Source organism: Vulpes lagopus, chromosome 11, assembly GCF_018345385.1.
Source record: "Vulpes lagopus strain Blue_001 chromosome 11, ASM1834538v1, whole genome shotgun sequence".
NCBI lineage: Eukaryota > Metazoa > Chordata > Mammalia > Carnivora > Canidae > Vulpes > Vulpes lagopus.
Genome location: NC_054834.1, coordinates 74,644,892 through 74,664,626, shown reverse-complemented (window position 1 = coordinate 74,664,626; position 19,735 = coordinate 74,644,892). Strand labels below are relative to the sequence as shown.

The following is a 19,735-nucleotide window of genomic DNA, read 5'->3' as shown; positions in this document are numbered from 1 at the left end:
GCAAAGCAACCCAAAACACCTAGCATTGCAGCTCCCTATGTCCCACCAATGAATTGTCTACCTTGCGGGTAGGCCCAGAACTAGGGGCAAGTGTGAAGGTCTGAGGCCCCTAGGGCCAGGGAGCAGCACTGGGGCCACCGGTACCTGGGAGGGCATTATCCCATGAAGGACAGATCCCACTCCCCGGTACCTCATGATAATGCCTGTGCACCTTTATATTCCCATTTCTCAGGTGAGAAGACTGAGGCTGGGGTGGAGAGTGCAGGCCCAAGGTCATGAAGCCTAGGGCCCTGGGTGCCCTGGCCCCCAACCTGCCAGCTCTTAAGTGGAGCCCGGGACCTCTGTCCAGGGAATGAGGTGTATCACACCTTTCTGGGTTATAACTGCTTTCTCCCCTACAAGCAAGGCTTCCAGGGTGGGATCTGGGTGGGCTTAGCCCTGGGCCTGCTCCTCAGAGACACGTCGCCGGGGGAATTTCCCACCTTTGAGATCCCCCTCCACCTTTTCACGGCCGGGGAAATAGGCCCCAAGAGCAAGGACTCGGCCAAGGTCGCAAGCGCAAGCGCGGCAGGAGGGAACCCAAGCTTGGGTCGGCCAGCCCGGGGTTCTCGGGGGCGGGGGCAGCGCCCGCTGTACCAGGCGATGCCGGCGGCGCCGCGGGTGCCGCGGGGGCGGGGTCAGCGGAGGGCGGGGCGCCGGGCACCGCGGCCGCCGCCGCCGCCGCCGCCGCCGCCGCCGCCGCCACCACCGCCACCACCACCGCCGCGCTCGGGCTCGAGCTCGGCGCACTCCCTGCGCGGCCGACGAGCCGAGCGGACGCCCTCGGGGCCGCGCCGCAGCCCTCCGCGCTCCCCCCTATCATGCCCCGGGCCCGGGCCCGGGCCGCCCCAGCAGCCAGGACACGATGCCCGAGGGCGGCGGAGGCGACAGCGGGGAAGTGCCTGCCTTCATCCCGGACGGCGAACCGCTGCGGGAGGAGGTACCGGCGCCGCGTGTTGGGGGGCCGGAGCGGGGGCTGGAGCGGGGCGAGGGGGACAACGGAAGGGGCAAACCCTGGACGGGGGCTGAGGTGGGAAGTCTCCAAACCCCAGCTTCCAATGACGTCATTAGGGGAGCCGACGTCTGGCGTGCCGGGGGGCTCGCGTGGGGGTCGGGGTGGGGGCGCTGGGAAGGCAGGACGGGGCGACTCCTGCCCTCCTGTGACGTCAGCGCCTGGCCCCCGCGCGCCCTCATTCCGCAGCGCAGCCCCTCGGCCCCAAGGCCCCGGGGTCGGGCCCCCCAGCGGCTCACGAGGTGCCCGGGCGGCGTCTGCAATGCAGCAGCAGTAGCCAGGGCTTGAGGGAGGCAGCAGAGGGAGGAGGGGAAAGAGGAGAGGAGGAGGCCTCTGGTACCCCTTCTCCCTTCCCCCCCGCGGTGAGGCCCGGGGGCGGTGGGGGCGGCCTTCCTGCTGGCTGGGACCCCCAGAGTGGCCTCTGCTCAACCCTGGCCAAGAAGAGGATCTGCAGGAATGTGGGGCCCTGTGTGGAGTGCAGGGGTGATAGGTGGTGAGAGGGTCTGTGGATGTGCTTGGATGGATGTAGTGCACTTGTGGGTGTGTGAATGCTAGTCCATGCTCCCGGCATCTGGGGTGAGCCAGTCAGGTGGTGGTCTGGTGGGTCCTTGGCTTGGGTGATGTGGTCATGCGTGAACATGTTCTGCTGTGGGTGGGTCTCTCCCCTAGAGTCTAGTGTGTGAGTGTCAGGTTGCAGTAGGGGTGGGGTTTGGGGATGTGCACTGTGGTCAGGTGAGGGTCTGATGTGTACCTGGGCTTCAGGGAATGTGCAACCCATGTATGCCTGTGTGTGTCCTGTGGTGGGTGGGTCTGTGTGGGGTGTGTGTGTGTGCGGGGTGGTGAAAGCATGCACTTGTGCACCGTGTTATGGTTATGAGGGATTGTGCCCTGGGCATTGGTGACCGTCTGGTGTCTGGGATTGGCAGGAAGCCTGCACATCTGTGTGAGGTGGGCCTGTGATAAACATGGTGGAGGATGTGGATGTGTGGCCCGCCCTGCAGGTCAGTGGTGATGACGAGTACCTGTGGTGGGTGATGGAGTGGAGGCGGGGGGTAGGCTGCCCTGGGCTGGGCTGGGGGCATTTCTTCTCCTCTTGGGTCTCTCGAGAGAATGCCCAGCAGCTGTGCTCTACCCCCTCCCTCACAGCACAGATGGGCAGTGGAGGACGACACTCCATCTGCTCCCCCCAGACTCACACCTCCCCCGTTCCCAGCTCTTCCTCTTTCTCACTTACTTAAAAGCTTCTCCCAAGTCTCTAAGTGAAGCCAAGGGACCAGAGGGAGTCTCAAGATAACAGTAATAATATTTATTCCTGGGGCCAGACTCTGTGCTGCAATTGCCACATGTAAGGTCTTCTTGAATCCTCACAAAAGCCCCAGTCTCCAGATGAGGAGACTGAGGTCCAGAGGGCATGAGGGACCTGGCCAAGTCATACAGTAAGTGGTGGAGCCAGCAGTGAATCCCAGACAGTGGGGTTCCAAAGCCCATGCTCTTCACCCTTAAGACCCCTGCCACCCTGGCCTCCTATACCAACAGGTCCAGGAATTAAGGCCTGGAGAGGACAGGAATGTGGCCAAGACCACACAGAAAATGAGGGGGAGAACTGGAACCAGAGTTCGGTTTTCCCAATGGCCAGTCAGGAGGTCTTTCCTTCTCTTGGCAGAGATGTGTCTGCTTTTCCCTAGGTGCCCTTGACTGAGGGATGATGGGGCACAGTAGAGGACAGCTTGGGGGCAGACAGGCCCCAGTTTGAATCATGTAGCTCAACTGTGAGGGCTGGAGGGGTGAGGTCTGGAGCAAGATGCTCTGTCTCTTCGGGCCTCAGTTTCCTCCTCTGTAGAGTGGAAAGCAGAGCCCCAGCTCCTTCATGGGGCTTAAGCAGAGGGGCAGGAGCAGCCAATGGCCCATCCTGATGCCCACCTCTCCTCTCTCTGCCCACCCCGCAGCAGCGGCCCCTGAAACAATCCCTGGGAAGCTCTCTGTGCCGAGAGTCGCACTGGAAGTGCCTGCTCCTCACACTGCTCATCCATGCCTGCGGCGCCGTGGTGGCCTGGTGTCGCCTGGCCACAGTGCCACGGCTGGTCCTGGGGCCTGAGGCAGCCCTGGCCCGCGGGGATGGGGGCCCCCCGCCCACCTACCCCGCCAGCCCTTGCTCAGATGGCTACCTGTACATCCCGCTGGCCTTTGTCTCCCTTCTCTACCTCCTCTACCTGGCTGAGTGCTGGCACTGCCACGTGCGCTCGTGCCAGGCGCCGCGCACTGACGCCAACACCGTGCTTGCCCTGATCCACCGGCTGCAGCAGGCACCGCCCTGTGTCTGGTGGAAGGCCACCAGCTACCACTATGTGCGGCGCACCCGCCAGATCACCCGCTACCGCAACGGCGATGCCTACACCACCACGCAGGTCTACCACGAGAGGGCTGACAGTCGCACGGCTCGCGGCGAGTTTGACTACTCGGCCCACGGCGTTCGCGATGTCTCCAAGGAGCTTGTGGGCCTGGCTGACCACGCAGCCACGAGGCTGCGCTTCACCAAGTGCTTCAGCTTCGGCAGCGCCGAGGCCGAGGCCTCGTACCTCACCCAGCGGGCCCGCTTCTTCAGCGCCAATGAGGGCCTGGACGACTACCTGGAGGCCCGCGAGGGCATGCACCTGAAGGACGTGGACTTCCGCGAGTCGCTCATGGTCTTCGCGGACCCGCGCAGCCCGCCCTGGTATGCCCGCGCCTGGGTCTTCTGGCTTGTGTCGGCGGCCACGCTGTCCTGGCCGCTGCGCGTCGTGGCAGCCTATGGCACAGCCCACGTGCACTACCAGGTGGAGAAGCTGTTCGGTGCCGGCTCGCCCCCCCCTGGGGCGGTGCCCAGCGGGCCCCCGCTGTCCCGGGTGGCCACGGTGGACTTCACCGAGCTGGAGTGGCACATCTGCTCCAACCGGCAGCTGGTACCCAGCTACTCGGAGGCCGTGGTCATGGGTGCCGGCTCCGGTGCCTACCTCCGTGGCTGCCAGCGCTGCCGTCGCTCCCTCAGCAGCAATTCGCTGCCCCCTGCCCGGCCCGGTGGGCCCCGCCTGCCTTTCAGCCGCAGCCGCCTGTCTCTGGGAGCTGGGGGCCGGGCCACACCAGGGGTCTTCCGAAGCCTGAGCGGGGGGCCACTGGGGCGCCGCGGAGAGGACACAGAGCCCCTGGAAAGCCCACCGTGCTACGAGGACGCCCTATACTTCCCGGTGCTCATTGTCCATGGTGACAGCGGCTGCCAGGGGGACGGGCAGGGTACACTCTGAGACCCGTGGGGTCCCCAGGTGGCCTCCTCCCCACCACCCCGCCATGGGCTTTGATGCCTGAGCGGCTGTTGTCCGAGATAGGAGGGAAAACAGACCAGCACATGAGGGGTGGGGGAGGGGTAGAGTCCTTAATCAGACTGAAGCGCAGCAACCCAGGGTGATTTGGGGGGTGAATGGACACCACTGAAGTTGAGTCTGTGAACATCCCAGCATGGATCCCCACCACCACCGTGTTCCACCCCCTGCGATGGCTGGTGATCTAGCCTAGAGACCTGCACCCCCTGCGATGGCTGGTGATCTAGCCTAGAGACCTGTCAGGTTGGGCAAGGGGGATGTTTCCAGAAAGCCTGGGATGGGGAAGGAGTCCTGGAGACAGCTATTACATGCAGCAGAGGGCTGCTTACCTGCTCTTCCCTGCATGGCTGAGGCCACATTGGGAGCCCTCGAGCAACCCAGAAGCACAAATTGGTGGTTTGGGGCTATGCCCAGTTGGGCTGGCTTCCAAGAAATTGAAGAGCTGGCTGTGACAACACCACAGCCTGGCCCCACTACAGCCCCAAGTCCCCATCCTCCTCCCCTGACAACCCCTCCCTGCCTACCCTCTGGTCTCTGCTCAGGGCCAATCCCTGATCAGACTGTGGCACAGCCCCTGTACTGGGAGCCTGGTTCTTGGAGCACAGCCTTGTCCCCCTTGGCCCCCTGTTTTTCCCTGGTGTACCCTCCCCTCACATCCAGCTCCCCTATGACCTGGCGTTCCTTCTTAGGACCCTGCCTTGATCCCACATCTTCTGGTCTCTGCTCCTGTCCCCCCAAAGTCCACATCCGCCTCTATCAGCCACGCACACTCTCCCCCCGAGGCTTTGTCCTCTCATTGCTCCCCCAGACTTCTCTGCTCTTCACCTTCCTGATGACCCACGGGGCCCAGGGCCACAGGGCATCCGAGGGACCTCGGCCTTGGCCACAGCCTCTTGGACGATGCACCTGCTCTGCCATGGAGGCCCCTGCTTCTCCCATCAGTGGGGCCAGGCCCATGGGACACTGTTCCTCCTCCAGGGAGGAGAGAGTAGTTCCCTTCTTTCCAACTGGGGTTTCCACCACCTCTAGGGGGCCAGTGGATGAGGGAGGAGGCAGAGAAGACACAGATAAAATAAAAGATATGAAATGCAAGGTCTCACGTGCATTCCTAAGTGATGGGTCTAAGACCATTACAAGTGCAATGGGCCACCCTGGGTTAGCGTTTCGATGCTCGGTTCTGGAAGGGGGGGCCAGGTTGGGCTCCAGTGTTCCCAGGAACAGGGTAAGCTGAGAGGGAAGCTCTTTGCCCAGCCTAGGGCCTGAGACTCAGGTTAAAGTTGCTCTGAGCAGCTCACCACATCTGGGTCACTTCTAAGGCATTTTCCAAGTGGTCCATCTTCCAGCCCAGTGGGGGTTTTCGTTCTACCGCTGGACATACTGAGGTCTAAGGGCCTGGTGACTGGTTCCCAGAGTGGAAGAAAATTGCTGTGGTCTGTGGCGTAAGTTCAGTTCCCTCAATGGCCACTGGTGTTCGGGGGAGTGGGCGCTGAGCATGTCGGAGGACACAGGTGGGAAATAGCCAGCCCTGAATCAGCACATGGGATCTGAAGATCAAGAACAAGGGCAAATGAAGGGCCTCACTCACTCCTGGAGGTGGCATCTTCACATGGATGGCCGTGCAGGGAGTTCACTGTGCCAGGGCACCGGGCTAGAGGGCAGATGTGGGTGCAAGGCAGCCTGTGGGCCACTCCTCCAGCCCCAGCATGGAGCTGCACCCACCTGCATGAAGGCACCCTTTTCTAATCTGTGCAAAGATAGTAGAAGGACTGGTGGTGGCCCTGGAAGGGTGCTGAGAATGGGTGGGATTCACCCGGGGCAGAGACAGGGCAGGGTGTTCGGGGCTGTGGGATCTGCCTGGACAAATGCCTGGGTGCAGAACATGAAGCAAGGTGTGAGAAGGAGATGGAAGCCAAGAGCCATGAAACAGTTGGCTGAAGTCTTCACCACCAAACCCCAGAATTTGTCCGTAAGCTGGGGCAAACAGGAACCACAGGCATGGTTGAGCAGGTAAGTGACAAGGTCAGAGCCACTTGTTAGAATTTTAGGCCAAGTCCAGCTGCCTACTGGCCACATGGGGAAAGTGGTGTTAAGAGACCAAAGCTTTCCTTGGGCATCACTGCCTCACTTCTTTGGGAGTGAAGTCAGTTCTTTGTTCAGAAGCAACTTGAAAAAAAACTCTGGTACCCAAGCATTTAAGGAAGCTGCATGGACAGTGTGTGTGTGTGTGTGTGTGTGTGTGTGTGTGTGGCGGGAGTGGGGGGGTGGTTATTGGCTCCAGCTCCTGCCAGTGGAAAAGATTTCCTTCTTCCATTTTCCTGCTCTAGCACCACAGTCTCCAACTACCTGCTAGCCATGATCCACTATCCTCTCCTCCTCAACAAAACCCCAGTTTTACTTCAGATGGCAATGAGCCCAGTGAAAAAGTAACATTTCTAGCCTCCCTTGCATATAAGTGACTGTGTGACTTAATTTTAGGATATGAGATATAAGCAGGTGTTGGAACATTTTTAAGAAACGTTCTTTGAAACACAAATATCGGTGAAGGCTAGTTCTATCCTCTTGATTCATCCTGCATTCAGCCCAGAATGCAGATGTGATGGTTGGAACTCCAGCAGCAATGCTGGGTCAGGAGGTGACCTTGAGAATTGTACTTATGCTGAGGAAAGCAGAACAACAAAATAGAAGACTGGGCTTCTGATGACACCATAAGAGTTTCCATATCATTCTTGGGTTGCCTACTTCTAGATTCTCAATAAGAAGGAGAAATAAACTTCTAGTTTATTTAAGCTACTGTTTTTTTTCTTTCTTGTTTCTATTACTGGCAACCTATGCTAATTATCTACTATGACATAACAAATTACCCCAAAACTTAGTGGCTTAAAAACATCAATAATCATTATTATCTTCTCTCCTGGTTTCTGTGGGTCAAGAATTCCGACAGAGCAAACAGGGATGGTTTATCTCTGCTCTGGGACATCTAGGGCCTCTGCTAGAAGATTCTAAAGCCAGGGGCAGAATCATCTAAAGGCTCATTAATTCATTACTGCTCACTAGGGCAGTAGGTGCTGGGCCTAACTAGGTCTATTGACTGGGACATCCAAAGAGGGCCTCTCCATGTGGCTTGGGTTCCCTCATAACATGATGGCAGGTTCCAAGGACAAATCTATCAAGAGAGTGAGAGCTCTATTGCCCCTTATGACCTAGTCTTAGAATTCACAAATACCACTTCTACCCCTTTCTATTGGTCAAGGTTATTAAGAAGATCCACTCAGTTTCTAGGGGAGAAAATATAAGACCCCACCTCTCAATGGAAGCTTGTCAACATCACATTGTAAGATTGGCATGCAGGATAGGAAATATCCAGGGTCCTGGGTGACTCAGTGATTGAGCGTTATGCCTCAGGGCGTGATCCCAGAGTCCCAGGATCGAGTCCTACATTGGGCTCCCTGCATGGAGCCTGCTTCTCCCTCTGCCTGTGTTTCTCCCTCTGTGTGTGTCTCTCATGAATAAATAAATACAATCTTATAAAAAAAAAAAGGATAGGTGATATTCTAGTGACCATCTTCAATCAGCCACTGAGCCAAATGCCATACCTACTGTACAGAGTGGTCTGCAAAATGAACACCAATCTTTTCATGATGCTGGTCTGAGGGAAGAAGGTGGTGATATGACAGATTTGGGCTAACTGGAGGCAAAATGATCTCAGGGCATGTATTAGGACCTTCTGACCCTTGATAGATTAAATATGGCCATGAATTCTTCATAGCTTCCCTCTCAAGAGGTAGAACCTATTTCCCCACTCTTTAAATCTGGGCTGGCTTTGTGACTTGCTTTGACCAATAGAATGTGGTGGAAGTGATGTTTGCACCTGGGGAGACTGAACCTTGAGAGGCCTTGCAACTTCTACCTTATGGTGTCTTGGAGCCCTGAGACCACCATACTGTGAAGACATCCAGCCTCGCCTCCTGATAGATAACAGGTGGTGTATAGGAGAATAAAAGTCCCCAGTCAAGAGCTAGCATCAGCTTCTGGATATGGAAGCAGGGCCATCTTGGATACAGCAGACCAAATCAAATCGCAGATGACCATAGCCACAGGGATGACCCCAGGTGGAACTAGCAGGAGAATCACCAAACTTCTCCTAGCTCAAATTGCTGACCTACAGATTGGTGAGAAATAAGAAATCCTCATTGTTTTATGACACTGTTTCGAGGTGATTTGTCGGGTGTGATGGATAGTTGATACAAGGCCCTGGACCCATTTCTACTTCATGATGGACAACCAGGTAGAGAAGAAGACCAGAAAGCCCAATGTCTTCTGGACAGCTCCCATCTCCTGGTCTCCCAGTGTCTCTTGTTCATGTGTTCAGTCTCTGTTAGAGCCAACATCGAGCCAGGAGGATTCTTAAAAGGAGAGTAATGTCTGCGGAAGGGGACAGAGCCTTGTTCCAAAATTCCAGAGGCCTCTGCCTTTACTCTCTGAAGCCTGACACAGCATGGCCAAAGCAGAGCACCTGATTTCCAGCCTGCACTCCAACTCCGCTCCTCTATGTGTTTTCCGTCTCACTAAGTTGTGCCCCCATTCACCCAGTTGCTTAAGCCAGACACTTGTATGGCAATCCCCTCCTTCTCCTTCTTCTTTGTAACTTTTTATCGTGTAAAATTTCAGACAGGACAAAAGTAGAGAGATTGGTGCCAGTAGGCCCTTTGTACTCAGTGCCCAGCTCTACAGCCATCACCCAACATGACCACTCACGTCATCCACATACCCACACTTCTCCCTGCTCCAAATGGGTTATCTTGAAGAAGATCTACAAGCTGTAGCATTTCATACACAAATACCTCCCTCACCCCGCACGTGAGATTTACACTCAGGTTCCACCTGCAACAGCTCTCTAAGCAGCCCCCAGGTCCTCTCCATCCCAAACCACCCCCTTGTTTCAGGCGCCCAGGGCTCCTCCTCCAATGACCACCGCAGACTCCAACAAGCCTCCCATTTCCGCTCATCCCCTTCAGCTCATAGAGCATCATCTTCAAATGTTAATCAAATCACATGTCCACCTCATCCAGGATACACTGATGCCTCTTACTAAGCATCAAATATACCCCAGGCTCCTGCCCCAGCCCTCAGATCCCTGTGGGCTCTGGCAGATGTCCCCAGGCTCAACTGGGGCTTGATCCCCTTTCCTTACAAAGCCCCAACCACAGTGCCCTTGTGCCTGATCCTAGACCAAGCCAAGCTCCTTTCTGCTTCGAGGTCTTGGTGTCCACTGTTCAACCTCCTGGAGCTCTTTTCCTTCCCCTAGCTCTTCCCATGTTCCCCACAACACTCAGGGCTCGCCTTGTGTCTTGATTGTCTACATCCATCCCCCACCAACCCCACTGTTACCCTTTACCTCAGCTCCTTCTGAGTTGCAATAATTTCTATTTAAGTGTGTACAAGTTTATTATTCGTTTCTTCTGTTAGAACTAAAGCTATGGGAGGCAAATGGTCATAGACGCAGATCTTTGAGTTGGACAAAGCCCCAACTCTGCCGCTGTGACCTGAGTGGCCCAGGGCAAGTCACTTACCCTCTCTCTGTCTCAGTCTTCTCAGCTCAAATGGGGGATAATAATACAATTTACTGACTTCAGCCTGGACATCTGTTTTGAACTCTGGATTTGGGCATCCAGGGGCCCTCCTTGAGCAGTCCACTCAGGTGACCTTCCAAACTCTAGAGATGCAAGCCTGACTGTATCATTCATCTTTCCCAAGCCAACCAGGAGATCGATTCTATGTCCGGCCTTGTCTCAGTGAATGGCACCATCTGGGAGCCAAAACCCCTCAGCTGTCACTCCTCACCTTCATAGTCAGCCAGTTGCTGGGTCCTGTTCATATCTTCTCTGGCAACCACCTCCCGTTTTGGCCTCTCCTCCCATCTGAGCTCTGCCTCTGCCTAGGCTCACGTCCCCAATCCCCGCTGCCAGGGCAGCATCCTCAGTTGTCCTCCACGTGTATTCTTGCTCTTGTAGGTGGCTGCTTTTGTATCCCTGATCCCTTGTGGAGTCTCTGATGCATAGAAGGGTGGGTCTTAGTAGATATTGGATAAAAGAGTGAATGACTTATTATTGTAGTGGGCAGGGGGTTCTAGCAGCATCCACTTGACACTTCCTCTGTAACATCTCTTGTTCCCATGGGGGTGTGGGGCTTTGTGTGTGTCCAATGTGTCCCCAGTTACACACACAGGAACCAGGAAAACAACCCGAGGTGAGTATTCTGTGAGCTTATCCCACAATGGAGCAGCTACTAAGGCAGAAAATAAAAATCTGGGGTTTTTTTGTATTATTATTTGCTTATTATTGAGAGAAACTGCCACTTAAAAATTGTCTGTCACTTTCAACCTAGCTGGAGGTGGGGGGTCTATAATCCGTAGCGTTCCCCTCCTGCTGCAACCAACAGAATTGCAGGCACAGGACCCAAGGGATGCTCCTTCCTCTAATGTGAATTTTTGGCAATCTCAAAGATGCTGAGAACGGCAGTGGCCTGGTTGAGCTGCTCCAAAGCCCCTGCTCCAGGTTCCCCAAATCCCCCAGCTTCAGCTCAGTTCCAGGTCTGACTACCAGCCCATGTTAGTGCTGTAGCTCCTAAGACCCTCCCTCCTTTTTTATTTTGCTTGTCATCAAAGATCCTTGATGGAGTGGGGATAGGAGGGAGGGCATTCGAGAACTCCTCTTCTTTGGGGGTTTAAAGTGTTTAAATTGGGGGTGCCTGGGTGGCTCAGTAGTTGAACGTCTGCCTTTGGCTCAGGTCATGATCCCGGGATCCTGGGATAGAGTCCCACATTGGGTTCCCCACAGGGAGCCTGCTTCTCTTTTTGCCTGTGTCTCTGCCTCTCTCTGTGTGTCTTTCATGAATAAATAAATAAAATCTTAAAAAAAAAAAAAGTAAAGTGTTTAAATTGCCCCCAGATGGCTGGAGAAAGATCTGAATTAAGATCAGATAGCAGGAAAGAACTTCAAAGGCCCGCAAGAGAGGGGTGGCCACAGCGGCAAGGGGTGGGTGGTCTAGAAGATTCCTGAATGAAGGCCAAAGCTGGAAATGTCTCCTGATGCAGCCCCCCACCCCCCACTCCAGTGGCTGTGACAGCAATGGCAGCGCAATGTCCCCCTCTGGCCACACAGCCACATGACCGGGAATAACTGCTGTGGGATCATCCACAGCAAAGGCACCTCCCAGTGGAGGCCCTCCCAGCTGTCTGGACTGCAGTGTAAAGTGGCAGTTTTGCTCACTCATAAACAAGGCACAAAGCAGATTTTTCTCTTCTGTTCTTCTCACCGGATGCTCCACTGCAGGACCTGCTCCCCATGGCTGGTGGGATCTCACATCAATCTAGAACTATTTTCCCGGTCCCTAAGTGTGATAAACAGAATGATGGCCCCAAATGGGTCCACTCTCTAGTCCCCGGCACCTGTCAACAAGTTACCTTACCTGGAAAAGGGGACTTTGCAAATGTAATCAGAGTTAAGGATCTTGAAGTGGAGAGATTACTCTCACATATCCGGGGGGAGCACCATTTCAAACAGCCCTTCGAGGACTTCTTTGATCAGCCTCTTTTCAGTGGCCACAGAGAGGGGGCCCTGGAGAAGCAGCAGTCTTCGGATTGCGCAGCTAATGGGTGGGGCAGAATGACTTTACCATTCCTTTCTCCCAAAGGTTTGTAATCCGCCCTCTGTCTAGTCTGAAGGAAGCGTGAGCCAATGGTAGGTCCAAGTTGGAGTGAACCCTCTGGAAAAAGTTGCCACCAGATACATGTGTTACAGCAAAGAAACCCACCTTCCCCTAAGCAGCCCCCAAGACAATCCATGTGTCAAGACCTGAATAGTTACTTCCTGCTGCCTGCACTCTCAAATTCCAGTTTTGCATGTTCTTCACCGGCTTCCACCATCCATCCTGGTTGTGACATCGTCTCCCCAATCTGACTTTGCAGGGGACCCACAGACCCATTTTGGTTTCCATTTCCACCCTATCATCAGCCACCACGGGGCAAACCTGGTGGTGGAGGAGAGAAAGCGGGGAGGGGAAGCGATATAGGCATCCCCAATCCTGTACCTTCCTCCCAGCTCTCCAAAAGTCCTCCATCAGGATCCAGCTAACAAGATCCGTCCTCCGAATTAGGGCCTGCCACACTGCAGCAAACTCTCAGGAAGCCACAAAGTATTATAAAACTTTGAAACAGAGAAATACATCTGTCAGACAACTGGCAAACTGCTAGCTGGAGGCAGTTGACAGTTTCAACATTGAATTGCACTACGTTCCTTTTGATGATATAATATCTTCGTGAATCTGGGTTTTTGGCAGCTGCCGCGATCAAAAGCAAGTACTATTGGGAAAGTCAATGTGTAATAGGAAATGAGAGTGGCAATGTCCAATTTGATTCCAAGTTGTGAGTAGTTGTGCAGTGCCCAACAGGCACACATACCCCCCTTGCAAGTGACTCTCATTACTTAAGAATCAAAATATTCTTATATCTTTCAGGGTAGGTATATTATTCTTTCACTTGACAACTGAGGTATTAAAATACAAGTACCGAGGGATCCCTGGGTGGCGCAGCGGTTTGGCGCCTGCCTTTGGCCCAGGGCGCGATCCTGGAGACCCGGAATCGAATCCCACGTCAGGCTCCCGGTGCATGGAGCCTGCTTCTCCCTCTGCCTGTGTCTCTGCCCCTCTCTCTATCTCTCTGTGACTATCATAAATAAATAAAAATTAAAAAAAAAAATTAAAAAAAAATAATACAAGTACCGGGCAGCCTGGGTGGCTCAGCAGTTTAGCGCCGCCTTCAGCCCAGGTCGTGATCCTGGAGACCCGGGATCGAGTCTCATGTCGGGCTCCCTGCATGGAGCCTGCTTCTCCCTCTGCCTGTGTCTCTGCCCCTCTCTCTCTCTCTGTGTCTCACGAATAAATAAATAAATCTTTAAAAATTTCTTTTTTTTTAATTTTTATTTATTTATGATAGTCACAGAGAGAGAAAGAGAGAGAGGCAGAGACATAGGCAGAGGGAGAAGCAGGCTCCATGCACCGGGAGCCTGATGTGGGATTCGATCCCGGGTCTCCAGGATCGCGCCCTGGGCCAAAGGCAGGCGCCAAACCGCTGCGCCACCCAGGGATCCCTCTTTAAAAATTTCTAATAAACATAATCATTTTTTAAAAATAAAATACAAGTACCTCTAGGGGTGCCTGCGTGGCTCAGTTGGTTAAGCATCGGACTCTTGATTTTGGCTCAATCTCAGTCCTGATCTCAGGGTCATGAGTGGGAGTTCTTGTAGGGCTCCATATTAAGCTCCTCCTCCTACTTCCTTCCTCCCTCTCCCCCTCTCTCTCTCTCTCAAATAAATAAATTAAATCTTTAAAAAAATACAAGTACTTCTCATATTTATTCAACGGAACTGTTAGGCATGATTTTGGCCCAGGGGCTCCATGAAAAACCCACTGAGGTACACAGGATATGGAGGATACCATGAACCAAGGGAGTCTGAAAACCTCTGCCACAGGGATTTGGTGGGTTTGAGACTTCAGTTTTTGCCCATTGGGCTTCCCCACCATCAGTTTCTGGACTCTGTCCTTAGGGCTCTCTGGTGCCCGCTAAAGCAGACAGCAGGTTTGTGCAGCCACCCTGAAATACCTCACTGGCTTCCAGCAGGAACCCTTGACTTTCCTCACAAGTCCCTTCTTCTCTCCGACAGATTATGGTGTCTATGGTAGGTATTATAGCATGCTCATTTTTCATACAAGGAGACAAATGTAGAGCACTTAGAGGGCCTGCCTAAGGTTCCCCAGCCCTCAAGCTGTGGAGCTGGAATCAGAGCACGGCTGTGTAGCTCACAGTGTCTGCTCTAAGCCACTCCTAGTTGTCTCCCAGGGAGAAATCCCTGAACTGGAGAAAACCATGCTAAAGCATGGCCACTGCCAGATGCCCTAAAACTGCACCTCAACCGGACCCCTTGTCTGGATCCCACAAGGTCACAGGTAAATCCTCATTTACCAGCATCATCTGCTAAAATCACAACTGACTCTTTCTGGGTGAGGAAGACTTCACACAGTCCCCACCCCCACCCCCTGCCTGGAAAGCAAAGCATTATCAGCCTGGGAGTGTACATCTCGCAGCCTCCTTGCTAAAAGTTCCCTCTACCCAGTGGGGCTTTTTCTATAGACCTACATCGCGGGAAATGCCTTCTAGAGTATATGTGCAGTTTCCTTTATTCACAGAACTTTGTGTTAGATCTGTGGGAAAGACCTCCAGGACATCTATCTGCTAAAACTGTGTGAAAGACCGAACAGTCAAATATTTTATCTTATTTTTTAAAATATTTACTTATTTGAGAGAGAGAGAGAGAATGCGTGCACGAGTAGGGGGAGGGGCAGAGGGAGAGAATCTTCAAGCAGACTCCGAGAGGAGCTCAGAGCTGGCACAGGCAGGAAAGGGGGGTGGGGGGTGTTCCCTGTGGGGCTCAATGTCATGGCTCATGAGGCTATGATCCTGAGCTGGAATTAAGAGCCAAAAAAAAAAATAAAAAAAAAAAAGAGCCCAGCTTTTCACTGACAGCCATCCAGGCACCCTGCAGTCAAATATTTTAAATCTTAGGTATTGGCGTATCCTAACAATCTGTACAATTTTAGGGTGTGGTCGTTCAGGGGTGAATGTGATTTGAATTTATCCATGTTTAGAGGGTGTCTGAAATTGAGAACCAGAAAGATCCATCGACTCTGACCCTAAATGTGGCTCTAGAGCAATTACAGGGGGGAGTTTCTGACGTATGTCCATATTCAAGTGGCCATCAAAGAAGCCCACCATTGGGCAGCCCGGGTGGCTCAGCGGTTTAGTGCCACCTTCCACCCAGGGTGTGATCCTGGAGACCCCGGGCTCCCTGCATGGAGCCTACTTCTCCCTCTGCCTGTGTCTCTGCCTCTCTCTGTGTCTCTCATGAATGAATAAATAAAATCTTTTTAAAAAAAGAAAGAAGCCCACCATGACGAATTGTGGACTGACAGTGACAACTGTGGATTCAACAAAAGTTCTTTTTAAAAGGGCTATTTTGGGGAAAATCCCTGGGTGGCTCAGTGGTTTAACACCTGTCTTCCACCCAGGGTATGATCCTGAGTCTTGGGATCGAGTCCCACATCAGGCTCCCTGCATGGAGCCTGCTTCTCCCTTACCTGTCTTTGCCTCTCTCTCTGTGTGTCTTTCATGAATAAATAAAAAATTTTAAATGGCTATTTTGAAAAAATAAATAAAAGGGCTATTTTGAAGATTATGTTTCTGACTTTGGGGGAACTAAGTGGAAGGAGTCAGGTAAAATTCCTTAAATAAAAGTATATTGACTAAAAAAAAAAAAAGCAAGTTCCCAGGGAGGTGGGCATTTTCTAATCAGAGACATGGCTATCATTATGGACTGGCTCTGTCATAGAAGTGAAGATCACAGAATCTATCTGGGTTCAAACCTCCACTCCCTAACTTGGTCAAATAGGGTGGATGGCTTGACGCAAGGAACCTAGGCAAGTGACTTCAGCTTCCTTATCTGCAAATCATGATAAGAGGGGCACTCACTGCGTGGGGATTTTTATGGACCTCAAGTGGGTAAAGACATGTAAAGCCCTTAGGATAAGATGAGGCGTACAATCGCCACCGCAAGCATTCACTAGTATTTTCATTATGATTTGGCACCAAACCCTACTCCCATTCATAGTGGCTGGGCACCAGAACAGGAATCTCATCTGGAAAGCATCTTATTCCTTGGGCTTTGAGTTGCTTGGGAGGTGACTCTACTAAATGCCTAATGCAGGAAGTGAAAGGTGGCCAGATGGGTGCTGGTGCCTACTGAAACTCAGTAGGTGTTGTTTCTGCCCCTCTTCAACCTTAGCCCCAGTCTGTACCAATAATGTTTGAAAAACATTACACTGAGCCCCTGGCGCTGAACTCCAGAATGTCCTGGACTCCTGGAGCCCCAGACTAGTGTGGGAGCGAGAAGGTGAACATTTTCAAATGCAGTGATGAGCACTGATATAGAGATCTACCCTGAGATCAATCCTGCTCCCCAAACTGCGACCCTCAGCTTCTGCCTGAGGGTCTCTGAGCCCAAACCCAGTCCCTCCTGCCAAATTCACACCTCTAAGGAAGGTGTCCACACTTTGGAGCACAAGTTGGGAAAGTAGGACCCAGCCCTAACAATTCAGGTGACAGCCTGTGCTTCTGCCTCTGGGAAACAATCTTCATGGGTAAGATACAGCAAAAGTCTCACCAGCCCCTGTAAAGACTGGCAGGGCCTGCTTCAGCTCACAGAGGACCCCTGGGGTGTTCCAAATAGGACAGAGGACACATGCCAGGGATCTGCTGTCTTTCCGTGGGGGGCAAATATTTGCTGAGGTGGCCAATACCGGAATAACACAAACATTTAATAAATTTTAAAAAACATTTTATTTATTCATGAGAGGGACAGACATAGGTAGAGAAAGAAGCAGGTTCAGGCGAGAAACCTCATGTGGGACTCGGCCCCAGGACCCCGGGATCGCGCCCTGGACCCAAGGCAGGCGCTCAACCGCTGAGCCACCCGGGCGTCCCTACATTTAATAAATTAAGCAAGTTATTTATTGAGCTCTAATGAGCTTTGGGAGAGAAGCCAGGCTTCGCGGTGGCTGCAAGCCCGGGAGCCGACGTTAGGTGGCGCCAAAGGCCGATTCATCCACGCCTCCGGCCAGGCTCTCGACCTCCTCTCAGAGCTCCCTCCGAAGAACCTGCCATCTAGACGACCGGAAACCGCGAGGAGGGAGGGAGACAGGGTGCCAGAGCCGGGTTCAGGAGCATCCTGGTCAGGGACAAGGAGTGCGGATCCACACTAGTCTGAGCAAATTCAGAAGGCGCTGAGCGACTTTGGGAGTCCCGGGTCCCGGAATCCCGAGTAGGTGGAACCTAGAGGTGGGCGCGCCCATGCATTCACAGTAGGTGGAGCCTGAGGGGAGAGGGTAGGTTGCGCTCTCAGCGTGGGCGCTCTGGGTAGGTGGGACTCCAGGGGTGGGGCTTGTGGGCATTCCTGGTGGGGGGACCCGAGGACTCCGTAGGTGGGCCGTGACTCCAGCGAGAAGGGAAAGTGTCAGCTGCACGTGGGCGGAGCTCTTTTTCCCAGCGAGGCGGGCCTGGGCCCCGCCCCTGCGATTCGACCCGCTCAGTGGGCGGGACTTGTAACTAGGGGCGGAGCCTACAGAGGCCCTTAAGGGGAACCCGTAACCTCCTGGAAGGCGGAATTTGCAGCTCTCCCGGACACAGAGGGAGTCTCTGCGGGATTCCCTGTACTCGTGAACCGGGGCTCCGCCTCCGAGGGGGGTGGAGTTTGTGTTTCTGTTCGGCGGGGCACGCAACGCGGCGTGAGAAGAAAGTGCAAACTTCGGGCGGAGTTTATACCTCCTAGAAGCGGGACGAATTGCCCGTCTGCCCTGCCAGTCTGCCCTAATTGCGAGCCGCCCTGAGGAGGCGGGGCTTGTGGCCTGGTGGGCGGGGCCACGGTTACTGCCTCGGCCGGGGCGGAGCTGATAGAGCAGAGGGGCGGGGCAGTGGGTCAGCGAGAATCTCTGAGCTGGCAGGGGGCGAGGCTTGTAGCCTTGGTGGGCGGGGCCTCCGGAGAGCTCCCGAGGGGGCACTTTGACAGCAGTGGTGGGCGTGGCTCACAGTTAGGCGGGACCAGTCTGACCGCGACGGCCGCGGGAGGTGGGCGGGGTCCGCGCCTGGAGGAGCAGGGCTCCGAGAGTCAGTAGGCGGAGCCTAAGGCAGCTCCGGGTCTGGGCGGAGCCCCGGCTGGGCGCAGGCGGGGGTTCTGCCCTGGGAGGCAAGTCTGTTTAGGCCCGCACGCAGCTCCGCATCTGTTGCTCATTACAGAATGACAAAGAGCGGCTCTGGGCCCCCTTCCCCACTCCCTTTCCCTCCCTCCGACAGCAGTGCATTTAACTCTTTCCTGCCCTTAGGACGCTCGGGATCCCCGGCCCAGCGTCACAGGAGGGAGCTCCAGTCTGTCCCATCCTGGCAGGCTTTGTCACCCCCAGGCTGCGTCCACACCTCCTTCTCAGACCCAGGCCTCTGGGCCACCCCGCGACCCTACTCTCATGCTTTGAATCTCTGCAGCAGCATCTCCGAGGTTAAAAAAACTTGGGCAGGATCTGGCGAGGCGTCTGGTTTGAGTTAGGGGAACAGGAGAGCAAGGACCGGGGGCGGTGCATAGCGTTCCCTCCACCCCCTCATCGGCCCCGGTTCGTCCCCAGTTCTGGCCCCTCCTCTACCGGTTCTCCGGTGTCCTGCCCAGGCCCAGGCCCCGGGGCCAGAGGGTGGCATAAGGTACTCGGTAGGGAAGGGGTCTCTAGGCCACCCCTCCTCTCCTGCCTGGGTGGTCATGGTGGTTCTGCTCCGTTCTAATTAGAGGCCCCTTAGAGACTGCAACTGAAAAATTACAGAGGCAATGGGAACCGAAGCCTCCGGGCCCAGGTCCCGCCTCTCCTGGTCCCCAAGGCAGTGAACCCAGGATGAAGAAGTTTGCCAGGTTCCCCCAGGCTGTGATCTTTGACGATTCCCTTTCAGGATTCATAGGACACCTCAACATTGAGCAACTTGCTCAAGCTCTGGTCTCCTAGGTCTCTCTGTCCCAGCACCACCCACACAGAGAAGGGCAAAATGTGGCCCAGGCCTGGCTCAGAATCCTGCCAAAGGAGTTGGATATGGGATATCTCTCCCAGGTTCCATGGTCTCCCCATTTTAGCCTGCTAGGCAGTGACTCCCACTTCCTTCCCAGAGCACGGAGGAAGGGCACCTTCGGAGCACCTCCAAACCATAGGAGTGGCAGCACCTTTAAGTGCTGGGCCCCAGCTGCCAATATACAGGCAGCCTGTGGGGATAGGATGGCAAGTACCAGAGGACAGTCATAAGCTCACCCACTAGACACCCTTCACTCCCCAGAATCACCAGATCCAGAGCTTAATTTTGACTCCTAAATCCCAGTTTGGCTCCGGTTCAGCAGAAGCCCTCATTCTAGTATCCTCCCCCATATTCAGCCCCACTTTCTTGGAGTTTTGGTAAAAAGAGGAACAAATATGAAACTCCCCATGCCAAACCTCCCACTCCTGGGCTTGCTGTGTGACCTGGGGCAAAGCTCTGCCCTCTCTGGCCTCCTGTTTACTCAAGAATCTGAAGCATACCTCCCTTAAAAGGGTCTTACCTTATTTCCTTGGAGCCCAGACAAGCTGAAGGAAGATCCCCTCTTTTTTGCTGAGTCCTCCCAGACCCTCCCCTCAGACATCAATGGGGGTCAGGAGCTTTGGG

General features: G+C 54.3%; 1 protein-coding gene and 1 non-coding gene across 2 annotated transcripts; both read left to right on the top strand.

Moving 5' to 3' along the window:
- Positions 1-735: 735 nt before the first annotated feature.
- TMEM151A (transmembrane protein 151A) lies at positions 736-5,496 on the top strand. The gene is made up of 2 exons (XM_041773528.1): positions 736-979; positions 2,998-5,496. The coding sequence occupies exons 1-2, from the start codon at positions 905-907 to the stop codon at positions 4,327-4,329; spliced, it is 1,407 nt and encodes a 468-aa protein (XP_041629462.1). The 5' UTR covers positions 736-904; the 3' UTR covers positions 4,330-5,496.
- Positions 5,497-14,553: 9,057 nt separating this feature from the next.
- LOC121472420 lies at positions 14,554-14,687 on the top strand. Its single transcript, XR_005982898.1, has one exon. It is a non-coding gene; the product is annotated as a small nucleolar RNA SNORA18 (small nucleolar RNA).
- The last annotated feature ends 5,048 nt before the right edge of the window (positions 14,688-19,735 follow it).